General features: G+C 43.9%; 1 protein-coding gene across 3 annotated transcripts; it reads right to left on the reverse strand.

Annotated features, from left to right (window-relative positions):
- Nucleotides 1-286: 286 nt before the first annotated feature.
- GEMIN8 (gem nuclear organelle associated protein 8) lies at nucleotides 287-19,207 on the reverse strand. 3 transcript variants are annotated; one of them, XM_026478108.4, is made up of 5 exons: nucleotides 18,760-19,207; nucleotides 15,088-15,217; nucleotides 10,965-11,009; nucleotides 9,931-10,384; nucleotides 287-835 (listed from the first exon to the last, which is right to left on the reverse strand). In XM_026478108.4, the coding sequence occupies exons 3-5, from the start codon at nucleotides 10,974-10,976 to the stop codon at nucleotides 579-581; spliced, it is 723 nt and encodes a 240-aa protein (XP_026333893.1). In that variant the 5' UTR covers nucleotides 10,977-11,009; nucleotides 15,088-15,217; nucleotides 18,760-19,207; the 3' UTR covers nucleotides 287-578. The 3 variants fall into 3 exon arrangements, with proteins under 3 accessions (XP_026333893.1, XP_026333895.1, XP_026333894.1); XM_026478110.4 differs by having other exon boundaries at nucleotides 15,137-15,217; nucleotides 18,760-18,904; XM_026478109.4 differs by having other exon boundaries at nucleotides 15,100-15,217; nucleotides 18,760-18,904.
- Nucleotides 19,208-20,426: the final 1,219 nt, after the last annotated feature.

A 20,426-nucleotide genomic window follows, 5' to 3' on the forward strand; every position in this document is an offset into this window, starting at 1 on the left:
ACCATCTCTAGCTGCTTTCACGCTGCAAGGACAGAACAGAGCAGCCCCAACAAAGACTGTGTGGCCTGCAAAGCCGAAAATATTCACTCTCTGCTCCTTTACAGGACATGTGCGCTGACCTCTACATCGGAGAGAAGTGGTGTTTGTCCCACTGGGTCATTTTCAGTGGGGGCTAAAGGAGTTCGAGCAGGAGAGGACATCTGACTCATTTTAGGCATGTGCGTTGAAGTTCAGTTGGGTTAAAGACAGGACAGAAGAAAATAGAAAAAGGCAAAAAACCAGGCAGTGTCTCTAAATGAGGACTTTAATGAACTGAACAGTATTAGTGACATCAAAACCAAGCCTTATATGAAATTATCATTTTAGGTCAAAAGAAAATCTTTCATGTTGGCAACAGTACATCTTGCTGACTTCAAGTGGCCAACATATTATATCCAGCCCTGAGATGGACCCCCTGGGACTTTGGTGACATGCTTATTTCTCAGTATAAGAGAAATTTCCCTGAGAAAATGCACAGAAGGAGTGATTCAGTGAATCTAAAAGGAAGGGGGTGAAGGCTGGGTGCCCTGCGCCCGGGCTCAGAACTTGAGCGGAATGACCGGCCAGTACTTGGGCTGCTTCCTGTCACAGTGCTTGTCGAAGCTCAGCTGCACGGCGGCCTCCATGGCCTGGATCTTTGCGGCGCTGTCCCCATACAAGCGCTTCATCTCGGCCTGGCGCCGCTCGCCAGGCCTCTCGGACGGGGGGTCCACCGAGCGCCGGGTGCTGTAGTACAGGTCGTGGTCGGCGTTCACGTAGTCATCCAGGCGCTGGGCGTCCAGCTGCTGCTGCCGCCCTAAGAACGAACCGACATGGGGGTGGGGTGGGTGGTGAGCCTGAGGATGCGGCTGCCTGCTGCACCGCCAGGTTGGGCCCGGCTGCGCCCGCCGAGACGTTTACTAGGTTCTAAGGCATCGCCCGCACACCATTACCTGCGTGCCTAGGAAAGGCACCGTTCACTTATCTGGGAGGCATACCCTGCTAGAACAAAAAGCAGCCAGGAATCATGTCACCCAGCACCATCAAACCTCTGTACTGAGCTCCAAATACAGCTCTCTCTCTTTCACTATGCGGCCTGCCCACAAGCCGCCCAGCTGGGAAGAGCTGGCGGAGCTCGCCCGGTTTCACACACTGTACCAGGCCAGCAGGAAAACGAAATGCTTCCTGCAAAGTCCAGGGTTGCAAGAAGTAGTACTTCTGCCCACAAATGAAGTGCTGGGGGAAAAAAGCCCCATGTTAGAGGTACCGATTTTAGGTAATCTGGAAAAGAGCAAGTGCTGGTATTTATAGAATTGCAGTGATGATCCCCGATCCTTCCACACGGCCAAAGCACAGAGCACACCAGGAAATGGAGTCAAATAATTCAACCCTTGCCCAAGGAAACAGGGCTGAGCCAGGGCAATTCTGCAATGGAAGGAAGACCTGACTTCTGAGCTTCCTGCTGTATTAACAGATCTGCAACGGTGCGCTGACTTCCTCACCATGGGATTTGTCTTTCCACTTCACAGCTTAGCGTAGGCTAAATTTCAAGGGATAGAGTTATCTGATTTTAACCCTACTAATTTAAATGGATTCTTGCAAAGCAAGAAATTCAGTATATTCTCCCCCGTATATTTTTTACTAAAACAAGTCCTAATATCAGAACTTCTATTCTTATGTATACAGAAATAACATAAACGTATCAATAAAAGAACACTACATAAGGTAAAATTTAGCCAACTGACAGATTTTTGTAAGCGACTCTGTCGGGAAGAGAGATGGACAGCAGAATGCTGTAGCTACTGCTACAGAGAGAAACGCTACTGAATAAAGAGTGCAGATGGTCACAGGGGATAAAACAATGACCTAAGTCACCCTTTCCTTGTTAAAATAAAAAAAAAAGAAAAGCAGAAAGCTTAGTGTAGAAGGGAACCCAGAAGTGAGCAGCAAGATATGTCTGTGGCTAGGCAGTCCCGCTCCTAAGTCCGTTCTTCGAACGCATCCCCTTGGAGTTGGGGGGAAGGAGTTGTGGACGCTTGGGAACACGACGAATGTGGACGGCCATTTCTGAGTTAGCCCACCCGCAGCTTATCTCTTACACCAGGACGTCACCTACACATAGGCCAAATGACGTCAAGCAGTGTAACTGTTCCCTTATCCACAGAAGAGAGATGTAACTGATTCACTGTGAAATGCAGAACCGAACCAAAATACTGGTGTAATGTGCAGATGAACGGGAGGTCACTAAGCATTTGTTTCTCAGTTTTGGTCTTTTGGCCAAGTCTGAAACATGACGATGTAAGTTATTCAGTTCTCCCGGGTGTTTAGATTGTATATCCCCACCCTTCAAAGACTACGCTTCTAAAAGTGTGGCATTTCCACATTAGCCAGGGATAGCAGTTCCCTGTGCCACCTATGGGAGCCTTGGGCTCATTTCATCGTAGGCCTGGAGGAAACAGTCCCGTGGGGGGCACTGCAGGGCGGGGGGTAGAGCCCGTGCATCTAGAAGACAGAGGTTCCCAGACCACAGTCCTTTTACTTTCACATTTGTCCCAAGACTATAATCAGCCTCGCCGACAGATCTAGTGACACAGCAGATGTTCAACTTCCTGTCTAAATCTGAGTCTTTGCGTTTACAAGTTTTAATAAACACCGGATCCGCGCTATCTTAGCAAGTGTTGCTCTCTGCCGCCAGGATATGTGAATTTAACCTTCTTACTTTTGCATCTTTCTTTTTCTTTTCCTGATAATTTACCATGGTTCTGCTACTCTTCTGACCAAAACTATCTTACAGGTAGTAAGTAAATCAGTGTAACAATTCTACATCGAGATGTTTTCTCTTATGGTTGACATCTGTCGATGAAACACTGTTAATACGAGCCAAGTGCAGCCGCCAGTCAACGTAGCCAGTGCAGCTTTCCAAGTTCACACTTGGCACATGCTCATGGCTTACCATCACAGGGTTTCAGTTAATGAAGCTCATTCTGTGTAAGAATAACAGAATAAAAGGCATAGCCCTCTGCTCTCAATTCTCTTCTTGTATCTCCTTCCTGTTCAGGTTTCCTTATGAAAATTTAAGATTTAACCCTTGTCCTCTCCCTGCCTCGAAAGAGGCTTGGAGCTTTCCTGGTTTCCAGTATGGTGAGTAGTTACCCTAAAACATGGACCTAAGGGGGCAGGAAGCCTGTCCCCTGCACTGACCAGCTAATGCTAAAACCCGCCTGTGGAAGTCATGCATGGGGAAGGGGCACCGTTGCCTTCACCATCCCCCACCGTCCCCAGCCCCAGGAGGACACGATGCCTGACACTAAGCAGGTGCTCAGGAAATGACTGCTGAGAGAAAGCCTGGACAGAGGCCATACATTTTTTGTGAACAGCTGTTTCTTCCAGATGTTGTTAAAGAAAAATGATGACAACTCAGGGATAGAGAAACAGATGCTCAAATCTCAAAAGGTGCTGGGCAGAGCTCCCCTCCCGTGGGTTCCTCAGAGCCTCCACAGCACAGAGGCTGGGGGAGACGGGGGCACCAATGAGATCAGGTCTGATCTTGTTCCTTTACATCTGAGTCACTGTGCCTCTACTTAAACAATTAAAAAAAAGTCCTAAGACTAGACTACAAATTTGAGAACCAGTCAGCTTAAAACCAAATGGCCTAGACTGGCTGGACCCTGGAAGCTACAGCTAGCATCTGAAAGTACTTTGGCTTATACTGACTTAGGGGACCAAGCAAATCTTAGAACAGAATATATTCATTTGAAGGCATCACTTACTCCATTTTCTATTTATTGCTTCTTTCCTCCCAATGAAGGAAAGGATTCTCAATCACTAGTTTTTCTTCCTGTCAAAACAAGGCTCGGGCTCAACCAGATGGAGAATCACGTGACAGAAGCAGAGAAGCAGAACATCGCACTTCACACAGAACAGGTGCCATGCATGGAGAAGCGGATCGTTTTTTACTGAAAACAGCTGTGGGACTCAATGTTACCCAGTGCTTTTTTTCTTATAGGCTATTCAGTCATGAGAACTTGTTTTAATACAAATCAGAATATATTTTTAGATTCCAGATTTAATACAGGGCTGGAGTGGGTTGAATAGTGTCCCCCGCAAATTCACATCTATATGGAACCTCAGAATAGACCTTTTTTAGAAATAGTGTCTTTGTAGATATAATTAAGGACCAAGATGGGATCATACTGGATTAGTGTAGACCCCAAACCCAATGAGCGTGTCCTTATGAGAGACAGAAAAGGACATACAGAGACACGGGGGGGGGGGGGGACCGTGTAAACAATGAGGCAGGATTGGAACTATGTCCACACAAGCCAGTGAACACCAGGAGCCACCAGAGGCTGGAAGAAGCAAAGTCCCAGAACTTTTGGAGGGAGTAGGTCCTGCTAACACCTTGATTTCAGACTTCTGGCTTCCACAACTGTGAGAATAAATTCTGTTGTTTTGAGCCACCAATGTATGGTCATTTGCTACAGCAGCCCTAGGAAAGTAATATAAAGGTTAATATGCATATAGGGTTAAAACAAGAGAACAGCAACATCCTATTAAGGAGAAACGCTACTGGATCCCATCTGGGTTCAGAATATATAACCTTGATACCTTCCCCCTCAATCTATAAATTTACATGATGCTACTACCAATGTGGACTTACAGTCTACAAAGGAAAACAAAATCATGAGTGACTTGGATTTTAGAAGACCTGAATAGCAGGAAAACATTCACTCAGTATTCCACAGATAATTAGCCCAAAGGCAGAACATTTTGGAAGACAAAGCACTAAGACAAATGAGAGCTGAAGAACGTTATTTTTTCTCATTTTTCTAGGATTAGCATGTCTTTCTGATTGTATTCTCTGCTATGTTGTCAGAATTAATGATTTCAGCACAACTGAGCAAAAGCACAGGCTTGATTTATATCACGAGTGACTCATTTCTGGCTTGTCAGCAACACACCCGGAACACAGGTGCTTGCCAGCAGACCTGGAGCCATTTCTGCTGGGCCTTCAGCCTCACCTCACAGCCCTCTCTCGCTGACAAATGAAGTCAGTGGATAATTACCACTTTCACTTTTAGAATACAAGTGCATTTCCATCCCGCCCTTCCACTTTTCTATGGACTTCTATATGCATCTTCCCACTGACTGGCTTGACGTTCTTCAAGCATCTGAACTAGACGAGACAAACACACACCGCAGAACTGGACGCCACGCTTTAATCCCATCGGCTAAACCACAGCGGCTCACTCAGTACTGGGCTGTACGTTTCATTATATCCTCCAGGCTTCCCACAGAGGGTGGACTGGGGCAAACCGGATTGGGTTCCAGCTGACTGACTGAAGGTTTGGTAATGAAAACTGGTCTAAATCTTCCAGCTTCGGTGGACACAACACGATGGAGCAGATGTCTCCCATCAAATGTCTAAAAGCACATCTAGGCCCTGTGGTAAGAAGAGCACTCTGAGTGCTAAGTGGGGAGTGGACTTACTCCCTTTCTTTCTCTCTTGATCCCAATTGACCCCATCCCTCAAAGCCTAGAGCACACTCCATTTTCCACCACTACCCTGTGAAACTTCTCTGATGGCTGAGTTCACTGGCTCCACCCATCGCTGCCAAAGTATCCATGGACCAGGCCATAGATGGGTCTTCTAGGTATCAGTTTTAATTTATTTTGTCTCCTCTTCCCAACTGGGTTTAAGCTCTTTGTGAATATGTCTCTGTTTTGACCCAACGGTTACCCCCAAAACACAGGGGATAATATCTGATTGGCTCAAGCCTGAGACAGTGGTGGCGTTCATTTCAGAAGGCCTTCTTCTCCGCTGGGAATGATAACTTTCACTCATCTCCCTTCTAAGTATTAGGACTATCATCTTGCAGTCTCAACTGATGGTTATTTGGGACTAAAACATGATACTTTCCTTAATCTAACAATAAACATTTTTTCCTAAGAAATAACTGAAAACACAGCTGACCTTTAAAACTCACAACTGTCTACTTTCCCATAAGTAATGTTACCAGCGAAGTTTTGAATAACGGAAATATCTCATTAGGAAATGACATATAACATAATCAAAACATGTCTGTTCCCACCACACAGGAGGAGTTCTTTATTTATCCTACTTAATTTTTTTATCATTAAAATATGTTAGAGATTATCTGGAAGAGCAATAATCACAAACAAGAACATGCTGTCCAGTATGAAGGATTTTATTCTAAGAAAATATTAAAGAAGACTCAGATGATGATGACTTATGTAACATATATATTCCCGTGGAAGTGAATAATACTGAAACTAAAATCCAGTTTAGCTATGTTTTCCCTGCTAGTGATATTCCATAAAATTCTGTGTTCTCTAGATGATCCATATCCAAAGTTGAATTTGCCTTATTGAATAAGTAGCTTCCAGTGGTTCAAAGAGCAAAACAAAACAACTTTAACCAAGAAGTCACGTTACTCAGGTCCCTAATCACTACTACAATATATCCCAGCTGTGTATGTAGCGAAACTTCCATGAACATTTCTAGTGAAGGTAATGGGTTGGAAAGCACCATGGGCATTCACACTGCTTACATCTGAGTTCCATCCTTCAGTACTGCTCGAAGGAACAGTCTGGAGCTGTATTCATCCTATATGCCACCAAAAGTGCTGGTGCAAAAAATAATGCCCATTGTTTTTGGTGGTATAGGGTCAGGCCCCGGCAGCTTCTAAATCTTTAGCAGTCAGATTAGACTCTGACACCACAGCAGGTTCTCGCCCTTGCCAGACAATCTCCACATCTCCCAAAGACCCGATAATATTTTCAGGGCAGACCGCAGGACACAAAAGCATCGTGGAGACCCTATGACAAGCAGTTTTCAATTACGCTACAACTACACATTTACAAAGCACGAAGAAGCAGAAGCTCAATGTAGTGTTGTTATTAGTAATAGGGAAGTGGGTTCATTTTTCTCTGTATTTTACTATGTTGTTCCATCAGGCAAGAATGTCCTTGAAATGGACTAAAAGTTGTGTTAATAACTACTTGGATGAAACTGTGTTAATCACTAAATTAGATCGACACCAAAACTTTAATTCTTTTGCCTTTTAAATATTCTAAGTCAATTTAAGAATTTGAAAAGTGCAGAGCGGAAATGGCTTTTTTTTGAAGCCACAGAGTATCTTTATTAAAAATATGCACAATCTCAATCAAGCACTAATTAACACAGACAGCATCCGAGTAAAATCAGGATATGGTTAGTAATCCACACTAATGGATGACTTATTAGCAACTAACCAAAACAACTAACATTTCTTGGGCACTGACTTCGTACCAAGCATGGTTCTCTAACTTATCTTTTATTATCTCACGGAATTGTCATAATTACCACTCCGTTAATTAGGACCCCCTTGCACAGGTGAGGTGACTGCGGCACAGACTGATCAGGGTAGGTGACCCACAAACTCAGAACCTCTGGCTGAGAAGTGGTGGAGGCGGGCGGGGCTCTGTAATGTGAGGGGATCCGCCACAGCTCGCTCGGTGTAATGTTACGAAAAATAACGTATATACTGAAGAATGAGCTTAAAGATGAAGGCTGTATGGGTTTTCACAAAATTCCCTTTTTTATTGGTTTGCTGTCTGGACCGTGGTAAAACAAGTATGTATCAGTATCTTCAAAGGGATGGCAAGACCTGTGCAGTTCACCTCAGGTCGCACTCACAGACTGCATTTTGGGAACAAAGAAAATTCTCACAGGGGATTGCATTAGTTTCCTAGGGCTGCTGTAACAAAGCACCACAAACTGGGTGGCTTAGCGTTAACAGAAATTTCTCGTCTCACAGGTCTGGAGGCCAGAAGTCTGAGATCAAGGTGTGGGCAGGGCTGTGCCCCCTCTGAAGACACTAGAGAAGATCTGGTCCAGGCCTCTCTCCTAGCTTCCAGTGGCAGAACTCCAGCCTTCACATGGCCTTCTCCTTGGGTGCATGGCTATCTGTGTGTGCAAGTGTTTCCTTTTATAAGGACACTAGTCATACTGGATCAGGGACCCCCCAAGGACCTCATTTTAACTTGATTACCTCTGTAAAGACTCTGTGTCCATACAAGGTCACATCCTGAGGCTGGGGGAGGGGGAGGTTAGGACTCCCAACATATCTTTTTTTTAGGGAACAAAATTCAACCACAACAGCGATGATAACAGTGCAGTTTGGAGCCTTGAAGTCAACTCAGCAGATTTGGGAATAATATAAAACAAAATACGAAGGTCATCAAGTTTATAAAGCATTCAAAGCCTAACTCATTTGTAAAATGTCCCACATAAGCATAACAAGTTTAGCACTTTATGGGATATTTGAAAACCTCCCAGTTTGAGGCTCATAATTAATCCTGAAATCATTCATTCACTCAAAACTGTATTCAGTGCCAGGCACGACTTAGCAGGTAATTTCTATTTTTTTTTTTTTTTAAACTTACCTAGAATTCTACCTGAGCAAGGCAAGAGGAGGAACAGGGATGGTTCTTAGCCATATCTGTAACTGAACTGCTGACGTTGGAAAGACACATTTCGTTACTTCATTTTCATTATCTTCACATCCATTTTTTATTGAACAACTATATATTGTTTATTTTAAATTAGCAGATAATTCAAAATGGTCTTTTGGGTGACTGGGGTCTGCTTCCATCCCTAATCAGAACTGCTATCATAAAAGTATCAATCTCTGGTGGGAAAAACAAGTTATTCTACCCTCTGCTAAGGACAACAGAAAGAAACCCCACATCCATCATATTTTTTAAAAGCTATAAAAAATGGCATTCCAACCAAACGTGGACATGCTTGAACACCTCCTCTCCTTCATCATTGTATACTTTTAAGACACTGAAGGGCATGATACTTTATACAAAGCCCACCGCTCAGTTCCTGACACCCCGTGGGGATCGATAAGCCCATCATCAGGAAAACAGATCAGTCAAAGATGGAACCACAACTTGCCCATCCCCAGACTTCCATGTTTCTGTTTATCTTGTTTGTTCCTATTTATTAAAAAATTCTAGGTAAAATATCATATAATTAGAATTCAATAAAAACAATATTGAGACTAGATATTGGTTATAACAAGAGCGTTTGTGTAACTGAGACACTTCAAATGTAAACAGTCTGGTAAATTTTCATAGTAAGGAGAGCACAACAAGCAGTTGCAGTTCTTTGTGGCAACATGGTAAGAAATTAAAAAAAGGAAATTCCTGCTTTGCCACGGAAGAGAGAAGAGCATTACTGCGCTTCTCTAACGCTAAGAGTGGACTGCTTCGACATGTGATTAAACCAGAAAGGTTTGAGTCCTAGACATTTTGCGACTGTTTGGGTTCACACTGACCTCTACTCTGAACACCGCTTAAAAATTAAGACCTGGTAGCTCACTAGCACCAGGGAAGTCTCAGAACTGTGTACCAGTGAGGTGACAGCAGTATTTTAAAAACCTAGCAGTCTCAGGGACAAAACCTAATCCCTAAGTTTGTGCTAGAGGAAGCGGAACAGGAATTGGGAGTCAGACAGACCTTGATTTGAATCCCAACAGCTCATTACTAGCCTGTACTATGGAGTATGTCAGTCAACCTTCTGAAGGGTCGCCTGCCTCATCTGTGAAATGGGTGGAATACCCTCGAGGGGCTGGGGTGTAGATTAGGGAACACGAGCACACCCACGTGTACATACGCCCCCATCTGCCTCTGATACTCAGTAGATGGCAGGGGTACCACTGGGACAAGCTTTGTTCTAGAGCTAAAAAAAGTTCTGTATTAAAATGCCTCTGGAAACTGATAGAGCTGAGGTGGGACTGGATGTAGAATGGCAGGAAGTTAAAAAATAACTCGAGGGAAGAAGATAATGCAAAAGGCAAGGCAAGGCAGCACGGCGGGGGGGGGGGGCAGGCGCACACTCACGTCGCTCTTCCCTGTGCCTCTCGGTCTGGGCGAAGTACTGGCGCAGCTCCTCGGTGATCTCCATGTTGCTCAGGTCGCACTCCACGCCCCCGTCTGACTCGGACTCCGCCTCCTCCTCGGTGGGCCGAGCTCGGCGTTCTCTCGGGCGCCGTTCTCCTGGGCGGGCTGGTGGATGCTGCCCAGACCTTCTGGAATGTGAAGACCCGCAGTGCGAGTCCGTGGAAGCCAGGAGATGGTCACGAGAGGGCCGAGGAGATTTGGCCTTGTTAGTGTAAGAGCTTTGGGGAAGAGCTGCAGGAGGGAAGGACCACGGGCAACTGAAATACGATTCCACGGCCTTCCTGTAGGCACTATGGTGGCTTCGCATCCAGGCCATCGCCTGATGATAATGTCGCCAGTATCTTGCATATACGGGATGAAAAGACCACGGCTCAGTAGCTTTCCAGGATGCCACCTACAGAATAAAGGGAGGTGGAGGCTGGACACCACATAGTTCTGCAAGAGAACCCTCAAATATTTAATTGACTACACAACATGTATCGAGCGAGTATCTACTAAATACCTACTTTACATCAGGACGCTACTACTGGGCCGAAGAGGACACAGGACGGGTCCATGCCCACAATGGACACCAAGTACATGTGCATGAGGTATGCACAGGACTTAGTTTAAGGTTATGGCCAGGATAAAGTGGGACAGAGGCTAATTATGATCATTTTTAGATAAGATGTTGGGAGAGATACAGACGTCAACCATCTTGGCCCTCTCTACCCACTGTAACTAAGCGACTAGTTCCAAGAACCACATGGACTAATGTTCTCTGGATCCTCCCTTGATACCTGCTGTTACATCTGCTGGTCTGGCCCACTCCTCAGTGTCTGGACAAAAGCTGTCTAGCAACCTACGCAAAGGTGCTTTTACTTTTAGCTTTTGGATGTATTTGCTTCTTTGGTCTTTTCCATCATGGAATGAGATACTAAGACTCTAAAGGCTAAAATTTACCCTTTTCTCATGACTTAAGAAGAAAATCTTACCTGTGCTGCCATCTCTGGTTGTGGAAGTCCAGATGGGCACTGAAACTAGGAAAGAACAACCACAGTGCAAACATCTGGTCAGTACACGTGGGTGATATTTGTGGCTACTTCACGGTTTACAAAGCAGGTCCTCAGAGGTTGCCTCTTGCAGGTACCAGGCCTGATCTCCACGCAACATACGCTAGAGGGCCCTGGCGCCGGGGGAGGGATCCCCTTAGGTATGATTAAGTGGCTCAAAGGACACTGCATTTTTCAAATATTTGTTTACCTTTTGGAAGTAGAGACTGGAAAGAACCATACAGTTAGTAACTAGTACCTGTATAAAAACTATTAATATAGAACATGAACTGAAAATATACAACTATTACTTAATTTACTAATCCTTAACTCATGCCGATGCCTATTGAAATTAACCCTAGCTGTCCCCACGGCATGAACAGAATACACCTTGCCAACTCACTGGAAACCATTGTTGGATCTTGCCTCAGCTCTGGGACTTGGAGAAGTCTCTCCAAATAAGATCTCTCTCCAGTCTGGGTTGTACCCTGGGCTTTAAGCCCCCAGATGAGCCTTGTTTTGGTTATAGTAAGCATCTCTCAGCCAGCGTGTGACACCACACTCTCCCTGCCTAAACACTCTGCATCTTTGCAGGAGAAACTGTTCCGTGGAGACTCTCCAGCAAGTGCCTGCGTAGAACACCTTTGCTCGACAGCCTTGCTTGGCCGGGATTTACTCCTTTTGCCTCTACCTACCTGCTTGTGATGTGTTGTTATGGCCAAAGATACCTAAAGGTAGTTTAATCTGCAACTGTACCTTCTATGAACTATTTAAAGTAATTTTATTTTTTCTCCTTCCTGTTCAGAGTTCAGAGCTACTAAAATGCCAGCGTACATCAGAACGTACTTAAGAAAAAACAAACTAAACAAAGTATCCTGGGGCATCTGGCTGGCTCAGTCGGCAGAGCACGCAACTCTGGATCTCAGGGTCATGAGTTCAAACTCCACATTTGGTGTAGAGATTACTTAAAAAAAATGATAAAAATTAGAATTAAAAAAAACAACCAAAAGTAATGTTGTAAAATGACGAGAATTGCAGCATCTCTGAGATGAAACCACTAGCACGATGTGATACTGAGCAAACAGTTACTTGGGTTTTGAAACTCTGGGAAATCAGATACTGAAGGAGGCCTGTTTTCCCTCCTTCACTTAATTAGAGGGCAGAATTAAAAAATCTCTAAGCCTTAAGAAATAAACTTGACTTATTTTGTAATCTCTATCAGATGTTTTGCTATGGTTAATGTCGAAAATTGAGATGTTAAATTGACCACATCTTTTAAGATTTAGCCTGAAGAGAACCATTCACTTTCTTTTTAAATATAATAGGCTTTCCAGTAAGCCATTTCTAAAAGGGTTGACATGATCTTCTGTAAAGTTATCTTAAACACAGCCCACACTTCCTGTTCCCTGTTCTAAATTCAGGAATACACACACATGCAGGGAATGTAAACTGGAAAAAAGCTAACCAATGCAGTGATAATATAAATGTAAATTAAGTTCACATTACTTTAAAACTATAATTTAAAGGTTTAAAACGTGAGCAATTACCTGAAAACCTGGCTAACTGCCTATGTGGTTTACAAGCTACTGAAGAAATATAAAAGTCAATACAATTAAGGGGTTAACCACCCAGAGAAGTAACACTAACATAAATGAAATTACAGTAGAAATCAGCCCATACTTAAGTGCTAAACTGTAAGGTGCAGCGCGTAAGTGGCTAATTCATTCCAGCCTGGTTTCATATTTGTATCACTGAAATCTGCATGTTTTTGAGAGCCTGCAGCACATAATGCCATTAAAGTGAACTCCGTGTGTCTTAATCAAATTTGTTTTAAAGATTAACAAGTAGCGTAGGAATTAAATTTGGAAAGTCTAGGAGGCATCTGTGTGTCTTCTGGAAATTAAGAGTTTTGAATCCAGACTTTGATGCCTCATAAAACGTACTTAGAACCAGATCAATGTAAATATTAATTATCCCCAACTGGGAAGTCTGGATTTAGCCTCAAATATGCCATAAACATTATTGTAATTGAACACTACTGCAGACCTTGGGAAAGCCTGTTTTTATTTACAACTGGGAAAATCCAGCCTGGCTTTAAAAGTAACAGTACCAGTATTCTGAAAATGTACAAGATGGCTTATGAGAGGTTCCACTTTGCAGACCTAGAAGTGTAGGCACACATGATCAAGTAGGTAACTGTTTAAGAGGCTCCAGTGTCATTCATCACGTTCACCAGGCTGCTCAAATGTCAACGGCAGTGATTAAAAGGGGGCAGGGAGAGCTAATCTGAGGAGAGGCTACTTATTTATGCCCTTGATTTGACAAATAATTTGCTAGGAGGGCTGCCATGTTACACTGTCTCAGAGATCACGCAAGGCACACCCTGAGCCCTTCTGAAAGAAGGAAGCCAGGACAGTGGGCTGAGATGGCTGAAGAAAGCTGATTCCAGGGTCTGGAGAACAAGCAGCTCGGATTCAGCCTGCTGTGCCAGTGCCCTACGAAGTAGACCAACTAGTCAGCTAAGGCACTGGACTCTTTCAAGACCCAGGCCGTTAAGGAAAGCTGAATTTATCTTGATGATGGCATACAGGCATCTCTGACATCGATTTTATTCTGATAGTACTTTCCTGTTTTGGCCACTGGGACACTTATGATCAAATCTGCCACCATCCTCCGGCAAGTCTAGAGTCCTGGAGCTGTGCGTCACACATGCTCATTCACCCCTGGCTTTATTATTCTCCCTCTCCAAATTCCCAAACCTATGTATCATATTCTTTTACATTTTAAGTACTTTAAGATTCCTAAAATCCTACAAATATTCAATTAAAAGTAGTTCCTGAGAATGACAAATTAAGTAAACTCTCAGAAATCAAATGAAAGGAGGTCTAGAAAAATATGTCTAAAAGAGTAGCAGCTTGCACGCAGCTTTACAATTATTGCCTTGCTCTTTCCAGCATTACTCTTGGTATTTCATGCCAGCAAAATTTTTCTGTAAAGGGTCAAATAGTAAATATTTTGGGCTTGTGGGCCACATATAGTCTCTGTCATACATTCTTCATATTCTTTTTTTTTTTTTTTTTTTTTAATTTAAAAACAACCCAGGGCGCCTGGTTGGCTCAATCGGTTAAGCATCTGCCTTCAGCTTAGGTCATGATCCCGGGGTCCTGGGATCCAGCCCCGCATTAGGCTCCCTGCTCGGCGGGGAGTCTGCTTCTTCTTCTCCTCTGCCTTTCACTCCCTCGGCTTGTGCTCTTTCGCTCTCTCTCAAATAAATAAATAAAATCTTCAAAAATAAATAAATTTAAAAACAACCCTCCGACAATGTAAACACCATTCTTAGCACCCGGGCAGTAACAAAAACAAGCTGTGGGCCATCCTTCGCCAGCCCGCTCCATGTGAACATATTGTTCAGCTGCACAGACTCTGCTCTCGGCACGTAGCATGCTCTCACTGTTGCTCTCTCTCCACCTGGCACTGCATGGAGGAACTCTGTGATTCTCACTCGTCTCGTAAATTATTAGGGCTGGAGTAAGCCTAGGGGAAGCAAGACAACCGTGATGATGACCACCAGCAATCTTGGTGACCAGTTCCTAATATCTGGGACAAAAGAATCGTCTCCATGACTAAATAAGGAAATTGGACTATTTCTTAAAGATCTACATAGATATTTAAAGACTTAATTTAAAAAAAACCAAACTCCTGCAATCAACTAGGCTTAGAATGCACACGTAGTGCCATGATTTCTGATGGGAGAACCTACTAGCTGCCATGGGCTGGACAGCTACCCAACAAAGACGGGAAGCAGGAGAGAGCTCCCAGAGTCTCTTCCCTGGAAGAAAGAATACATGTCCCTTCCTGCTAAGTGCCTCAGCTCCTAAGGGAAGGCGAGAACCTCCTCTAAGAATGGGTCCTGTTAACTTTTTAAAACTGGCTACTCTTTCTACACAGAGAACTTAAGGACCTAAAAAATATGCCTGGGTTTCTGAAAAGCCAACATGAAACTAATTCTAGACATTAAAGCAACACTTTCAGCCACCAGTTCAAAGAAAAGCAAACTTATAGTCACAGATTTAGATGCCTTTCAATGGTCTTTAATTTTCTCTTTCATTCGCCACCTCTGGGAGTGTCTCCTACTCTTCCGCGGCACACGTCTTCATGGACTGAACAGCAGCTTTTCTCCTAATGGAATGGTGGAGCTGAAAGAAAAGAGAATGGCAATGTCAGGGCAGGCCGGGATCCACAGTACCACCAAACCGGCAGCCCTCCCCAGCGAGCACAATGGCATAATAGTCACTACCCAGCTGAGCCCAGGCGAGCACAGAGACTGAATTCATTGTCTGTCCTCAACCACCAGAGAAGGAAGGAAAAAAACAGCGCTGAGGTCATTCACGAAACACTGCTGAGGCCCGGGGCCCACTGGCAACACAGTGCCCCGGGTCTTGAGCCATATATTTTCCCATATAGCCTTTCTTAAAAAATGTACTCATTCTTCAACGAATCTGCTTATCCTGGAAATGTATTTTTCAATGCATAAATATACATGAGGAATAATAGACAACAGCTTTGTCGTTTTCGATGGAAAAAATCCAACTATTTCCATCAAGTTATTAAAAAATTCCACAAATAAGTAATGTGACTTTGTTGAAAGGTAGCGACAGCGTACATACTCTTTTTACTATTCCTATAAATACAGGATCTAGGATGTGTCATTGCAACCAATGAATAAAATAAAAACACAAATTCCCCTCAAATGATAATGTACACTCTGCAACTGGATTTTCCTCTCTACCCTCCTTTTCTAGTAGAATTCTGAAAACCAAATACATGAAAACTCACCTGCTTTGATTTTTGCATAGAAACACATTGGAGGTCAGTCATAAGTTATGCTGGCTGAAGCCCCTAAAGTCAAACCTTTCTGAGAAGGTTCCCAGTGATTTGGTTCTCTGAACCAAACACATCATTTGTAACATCTAATTTAGGCCTTCAGGATATGTTCAGGGTAGAAGGGGGTCTGCTGGAAATTGCTCAAAATAAATGAAGGTACAACGAAAAATGGAAATTACATGAAATGAGTCATGTGTGGTTCTAAGGAATTTCTGTATGTTTAGTAATAACCCTATCAGAGAAGATGTCTTCCAATAATGCACATACCAGTAGGAACTTCCTCAACTAAGATAATAAAAGGAGGGTTTTCTGACAGCATTGCTTCCTGCCTGCCACCCCCAGCTGCCTGATGGCAGTTTCAACTGGCTTGATGCCCTCGTGGGCTCCCTCCTGTGGCTTAGCATGGTCTGTGCTGGGTAATGTGGACAACAAAGATGGCTCAAGACTGAATGTCCTCTCACCCTCAGGAGTCCAGGCTCTGTCTTATGGCCAGACACAGGCCTCCCGCAAGAGCACATACTACCCAGTTTAGAGAGCCCGCACCTCTCTGTCTGTAACAACCATCGTTAAAACTGATGGGCGAGGGAGCCAAAAAAGTTTTATTTCCTTTTCATTCCTTTAACTCCAAACCCCAATTTACTCTCTTCTGGATGTTGCAGTTGCAAGTAATGTCACAAAGGCAGGCCTAGCATGGGGAAGGAGAAAGACTGAAAGGATGTAATTAAGCTTTCTTCTTTTTTTAAAAAAAATACAAATAACCTTCCACCCACAGAATGGCATTGTTTAATTTGTCAGCTGGGTGATGGATTTGTGAGTGGATTTATTTGCAAGTTCACCAAATCCCCATGTGGCTAACGTCAAACTCTTGAGTGAAATATGAGGCCACTCAAAAACAAAATGACCCTCTGACTCATGAACACAGCAGGCAATGGGAGAGTTGAAAACCGGGATAACAAAAACGACATAACAGTACTACAACTCAAACGAGGAAACAGGTAAGTTCACTTCACAGCAAGTGTATCCCTCACAAAATAAAACCTAGCGTGACTCTAAAGGACTAAGGGTTGTACAGGCAGGTTATACAAGTTCAGAGGCTATCAGCAAAAGCCATGACTAGTTTAAAGTGGTTAAGCCCACCAGATTTCAGGAGCTTTATTTCAAGTTTACTTCTATAAACACACACATGGTAATTCCACTTAATTGCTGTTGTGTTCTGAATTTATATGGCACTCACTACGTCCCACTCATTTAATCGATTACTTGTAGGCATGGATTCTGCAATCAATTTCTTTTAAATTTCCTATTTTCCTTCCAGCATAAAAACCATAGCTATATTTTCTTGCCTTTGGATGCTGGTGAGATTGTTGTTTCCTGAAAATAGTCCCTCCTCCTCTTTCTACCTTCCCTAAATAAAGTGAGTCGCTAGTCACTCAAGTAACCGTAAAGCTCCAAATCTTTTCGGGAAGCAGACCTACAAATACATTAGTATGTTTTCAAAACTATTTTCAATTCATCCGATCTTTGATCAACCACAGTTATGCTCTTTTTTCACTTGTCCAACTGTTCTATGGCTGGATTTCCTATTGGAGAGAAGAGGTCCAAGAGTTCTACACCAGTTTGTGATCTCTCCAGCCTCCACTCTGGCCTGAATTGTTCAATTTTCCCCCATCCTTTTCATCTCACCCCACCCTTAAATGCTTGGTCCTAAAAACCAAAATAATCCTTCACCATTTGTAAAACAGTTTTAGAATGAAAATTTCTCTCTGGAGCTTTAGTTTAGATACCTTCCCAGCAGAGCAATAAACACAGAGGAGATCTGTATACCTTACTGTGAACCTGTCTTCAGTTATACCTACCCCAAGTCACTAACCAATGATCTTTAAAAATATATGGTATCTCTTGACACTGCTATCCCAAAGGGGCTGTTATAAACTGTATTTATAAGTTATATTTGTAAATGTTATCTCCACCCCACAATTCATGGAAACCCTGAGAGTAAATAAGCCCCGAAGTGTTATTAATCTTTAGACTTTCTAATAATGTTCTGACTTACGGTGCAAAACAGCTGAATACAGAACCTAGCCTATGAAACAACTTTAAAATTCATTCCTGAAAACGATAATATTGTTCAGAACCTTTTGATTTGTACTAAGGAACTCCCAGGATTTCAGAGCTAAAAAGTACTTTGTCGGTCCCTGGTTCAACTCCACTTAATTACTGAGGAAGAAAAGTGGGCAAAGACCCTCTCCACCTCCACAGGTAAAGCGCATAAAAGACCCCGGGTGCCAAATGTTCTCTAGATAACTTCCACCAAAATTTCTGACCTCCCACAGAGGTAGGAGTGTGAGGAAAAACAAAGAAAACCCCAAGTTTTGAGTAGACGGGCCAATATTCCAGACATCCCTCCAAGGATGAGGGTGCCCTGGGCTACGTTCTGTTCAGATACTGGGCTGTACAGCCAAAGTCCGAATTCACTTTCCAGACTTGGCTTAACACACTGTTATTCAGCACCTCAGAATCCCGTGGGGGAGTTTAATAAAAATACCGATGCCTGGGCCCCACTTCTAGAGATTCGAATTTAATTGGTCTAGGATGGGGGGGGGCCCAGGCATCAGAATTCTTAAAAGTCCTCCAGTGATTCCGAAGCACGGCAGCTGAGAGTCTCTGGAACCAGTCCCCTGTCACAAATAACCAGCAATGATTTAGAAATCCCACGCGCCCCGCGGGATGAGGCTAATTACGACAACGTGACAGAAAAGCCCTCAGCTCTCCCGGCATCTGAGGAAGCCAGGCGCCGGGGCCTCCAGGCTCCTCCCTCACTCCCCAAAGGAAACCCAGCCGTCCCCGGAGTCACCTCGTGGGCTCGTAGCTCGCGGATCTCGGGCGGTGGGCGAGCAGGGGCCTATTTCCCGTGAGGAGGCAGAGGGGGCGCGGGAGGGAGGGGCTGTTGCCCGGGAGACCAGAAATGCACTTCCGGCGCGGATCACGTGACTGCGCGCCGGAAGTCCGCGCACGCCGCCGCTGACGCCACGTCCGCTCCGCGTTCTGCGCCACGTGTGGGACTGTCGCGAGATGAGGCCCCGCCTTCCGGGGCGGAGCGTAGGGGATTGGCTGGAGGAGGTTGGTGGGCTGAAGGTCTGGGCGAGGCTCCGGCGTCGCCGCGTTGTGTCGAGCACCTGTATCTCCGCTGACGCGAGTGGCGTGCCGAGAAGACGAGGGTTGTTTCTGCGCCACCCTCGTCCCTGGGCCAGTCCTTGACTGTCGACTTTTCGCCCTTCTCTCAGCTCTCTTATCTTCCTCGTCTTGTTTTTAGTTAGCTTTTCCTCTCTCTTTTAAAGTGGCAATGCTAGAGGATGTGGCCCAGGAGGACACGCCCAGGCTTTGGAAATAGCTTTTAGTTTATTAACCTCGCGAGCCTTGGGTTCTTGCCCATAAAATGTGAATAATCCCTAGTGCACAGTGCAGTGCCTGGTGCGATATAGCGGACCAAAGTTCGTACCTATTAACATTATTTGTATCACAGGCATTATCAGCCCTGTTAGCATCACAGAGGATTCGTTAATAAGCAAGCAAAATCCACCGAAGTCTAAGTGGTATATCCTTTCTGGGGTACTTTGGCAAACCGGGGCAAGAGCCCTAAAAGGGCGTACTTTTGTCTTAAAATTTTCACTTCTGGGAATTTGTTCCAAAGAAAAACACGTTAAACCGGATGTTCATTGCAGAATTATTTTTAAAAGTGAAAACGAAAACACTTAAGTGCCTAATAAGAGCAAATGGCTAAGTCAATTAGGCTCTACCCTTGGCATGAATATTCCTATATTACAGAAGAATTAAACAGTATAGAAGATTAACAAGTATGTACTGGCTGCCGACTGTGTCTGGGCTTATTCTGGTTCTGCACCGTCCATTGCACGCCCCCAGACGCATGTGGCTGTTGAGAGCTTGTGGAGTCTGGACTGAGGTGAGCTGGAAGGATAGATCACACAGTGGATTTTGAAGAATTAGTATGAGACAAAGAATGTAAAATACCTCGTTTTACTAGTGATAAAATGTTAGGGAAAGACTGTTTAGGTTAAATAAACTGAGATCAAAATTAATTTCACCTTTCTCTTTTTCCTTTCTTAATGTGACTGCTAGAACATTTGAAATGACATATGTCCCACGCATCATATATATTTTTATTGGATTCTGGTATTCTATTTACCAGTTATACGGTGGTGAACAAGACAGTTTTTGTCATAAAAGTAACACTCTGTTGAGTACAACATGGACAATGAACAGGTAAATAATGTCGTTGTACATCTTGGTTATATGAAGAACATAAAGCAAGGGTAAGGGCCGGAAAAGGTGTATGTATTGAAGGGGGTTATTTTAGATGAGATTCTTCCTCCCCTGTTCAGAAAATGGATATGGTAAGAATGAGATCTCTATGGACAGGATGGGAAGAGGATGGTAGGAGTGTGGTGTCTTCGGGGCAAAGTCAGCTATGGAATGAGGCTGATAAATCATTTGGTCCTGGTG

Source organism: Ursus arctos, chromosome X (assembly GCF_023065955.2).
Source record: "Ursus arctos isolate Adak ecotype North America chromosome X, UrsArc2.0, whole genome shotgun sequence".
In the NCBI taxonomy this organism is placed as follows: domain Eukaryota; kingdom Metazoa; phylum Chordata; class Mammalia; order Carnivora; family Ursidae; genus Ursus; species Ursus arctos.

What these genes read in the sequence shown, in the direction of transcription:
- GEMIN8 (XM_026478108.4), bottom strand. An exon ending in GAGGCACAGGGAAGAGCGAC is followed by an intron (nt 836 to 9,930) that starts GTGAGTGTGCGC and finishes GTTCGTTCTTAG; the next exon opens with GGCGGCAGCAGCAGCTGGAC.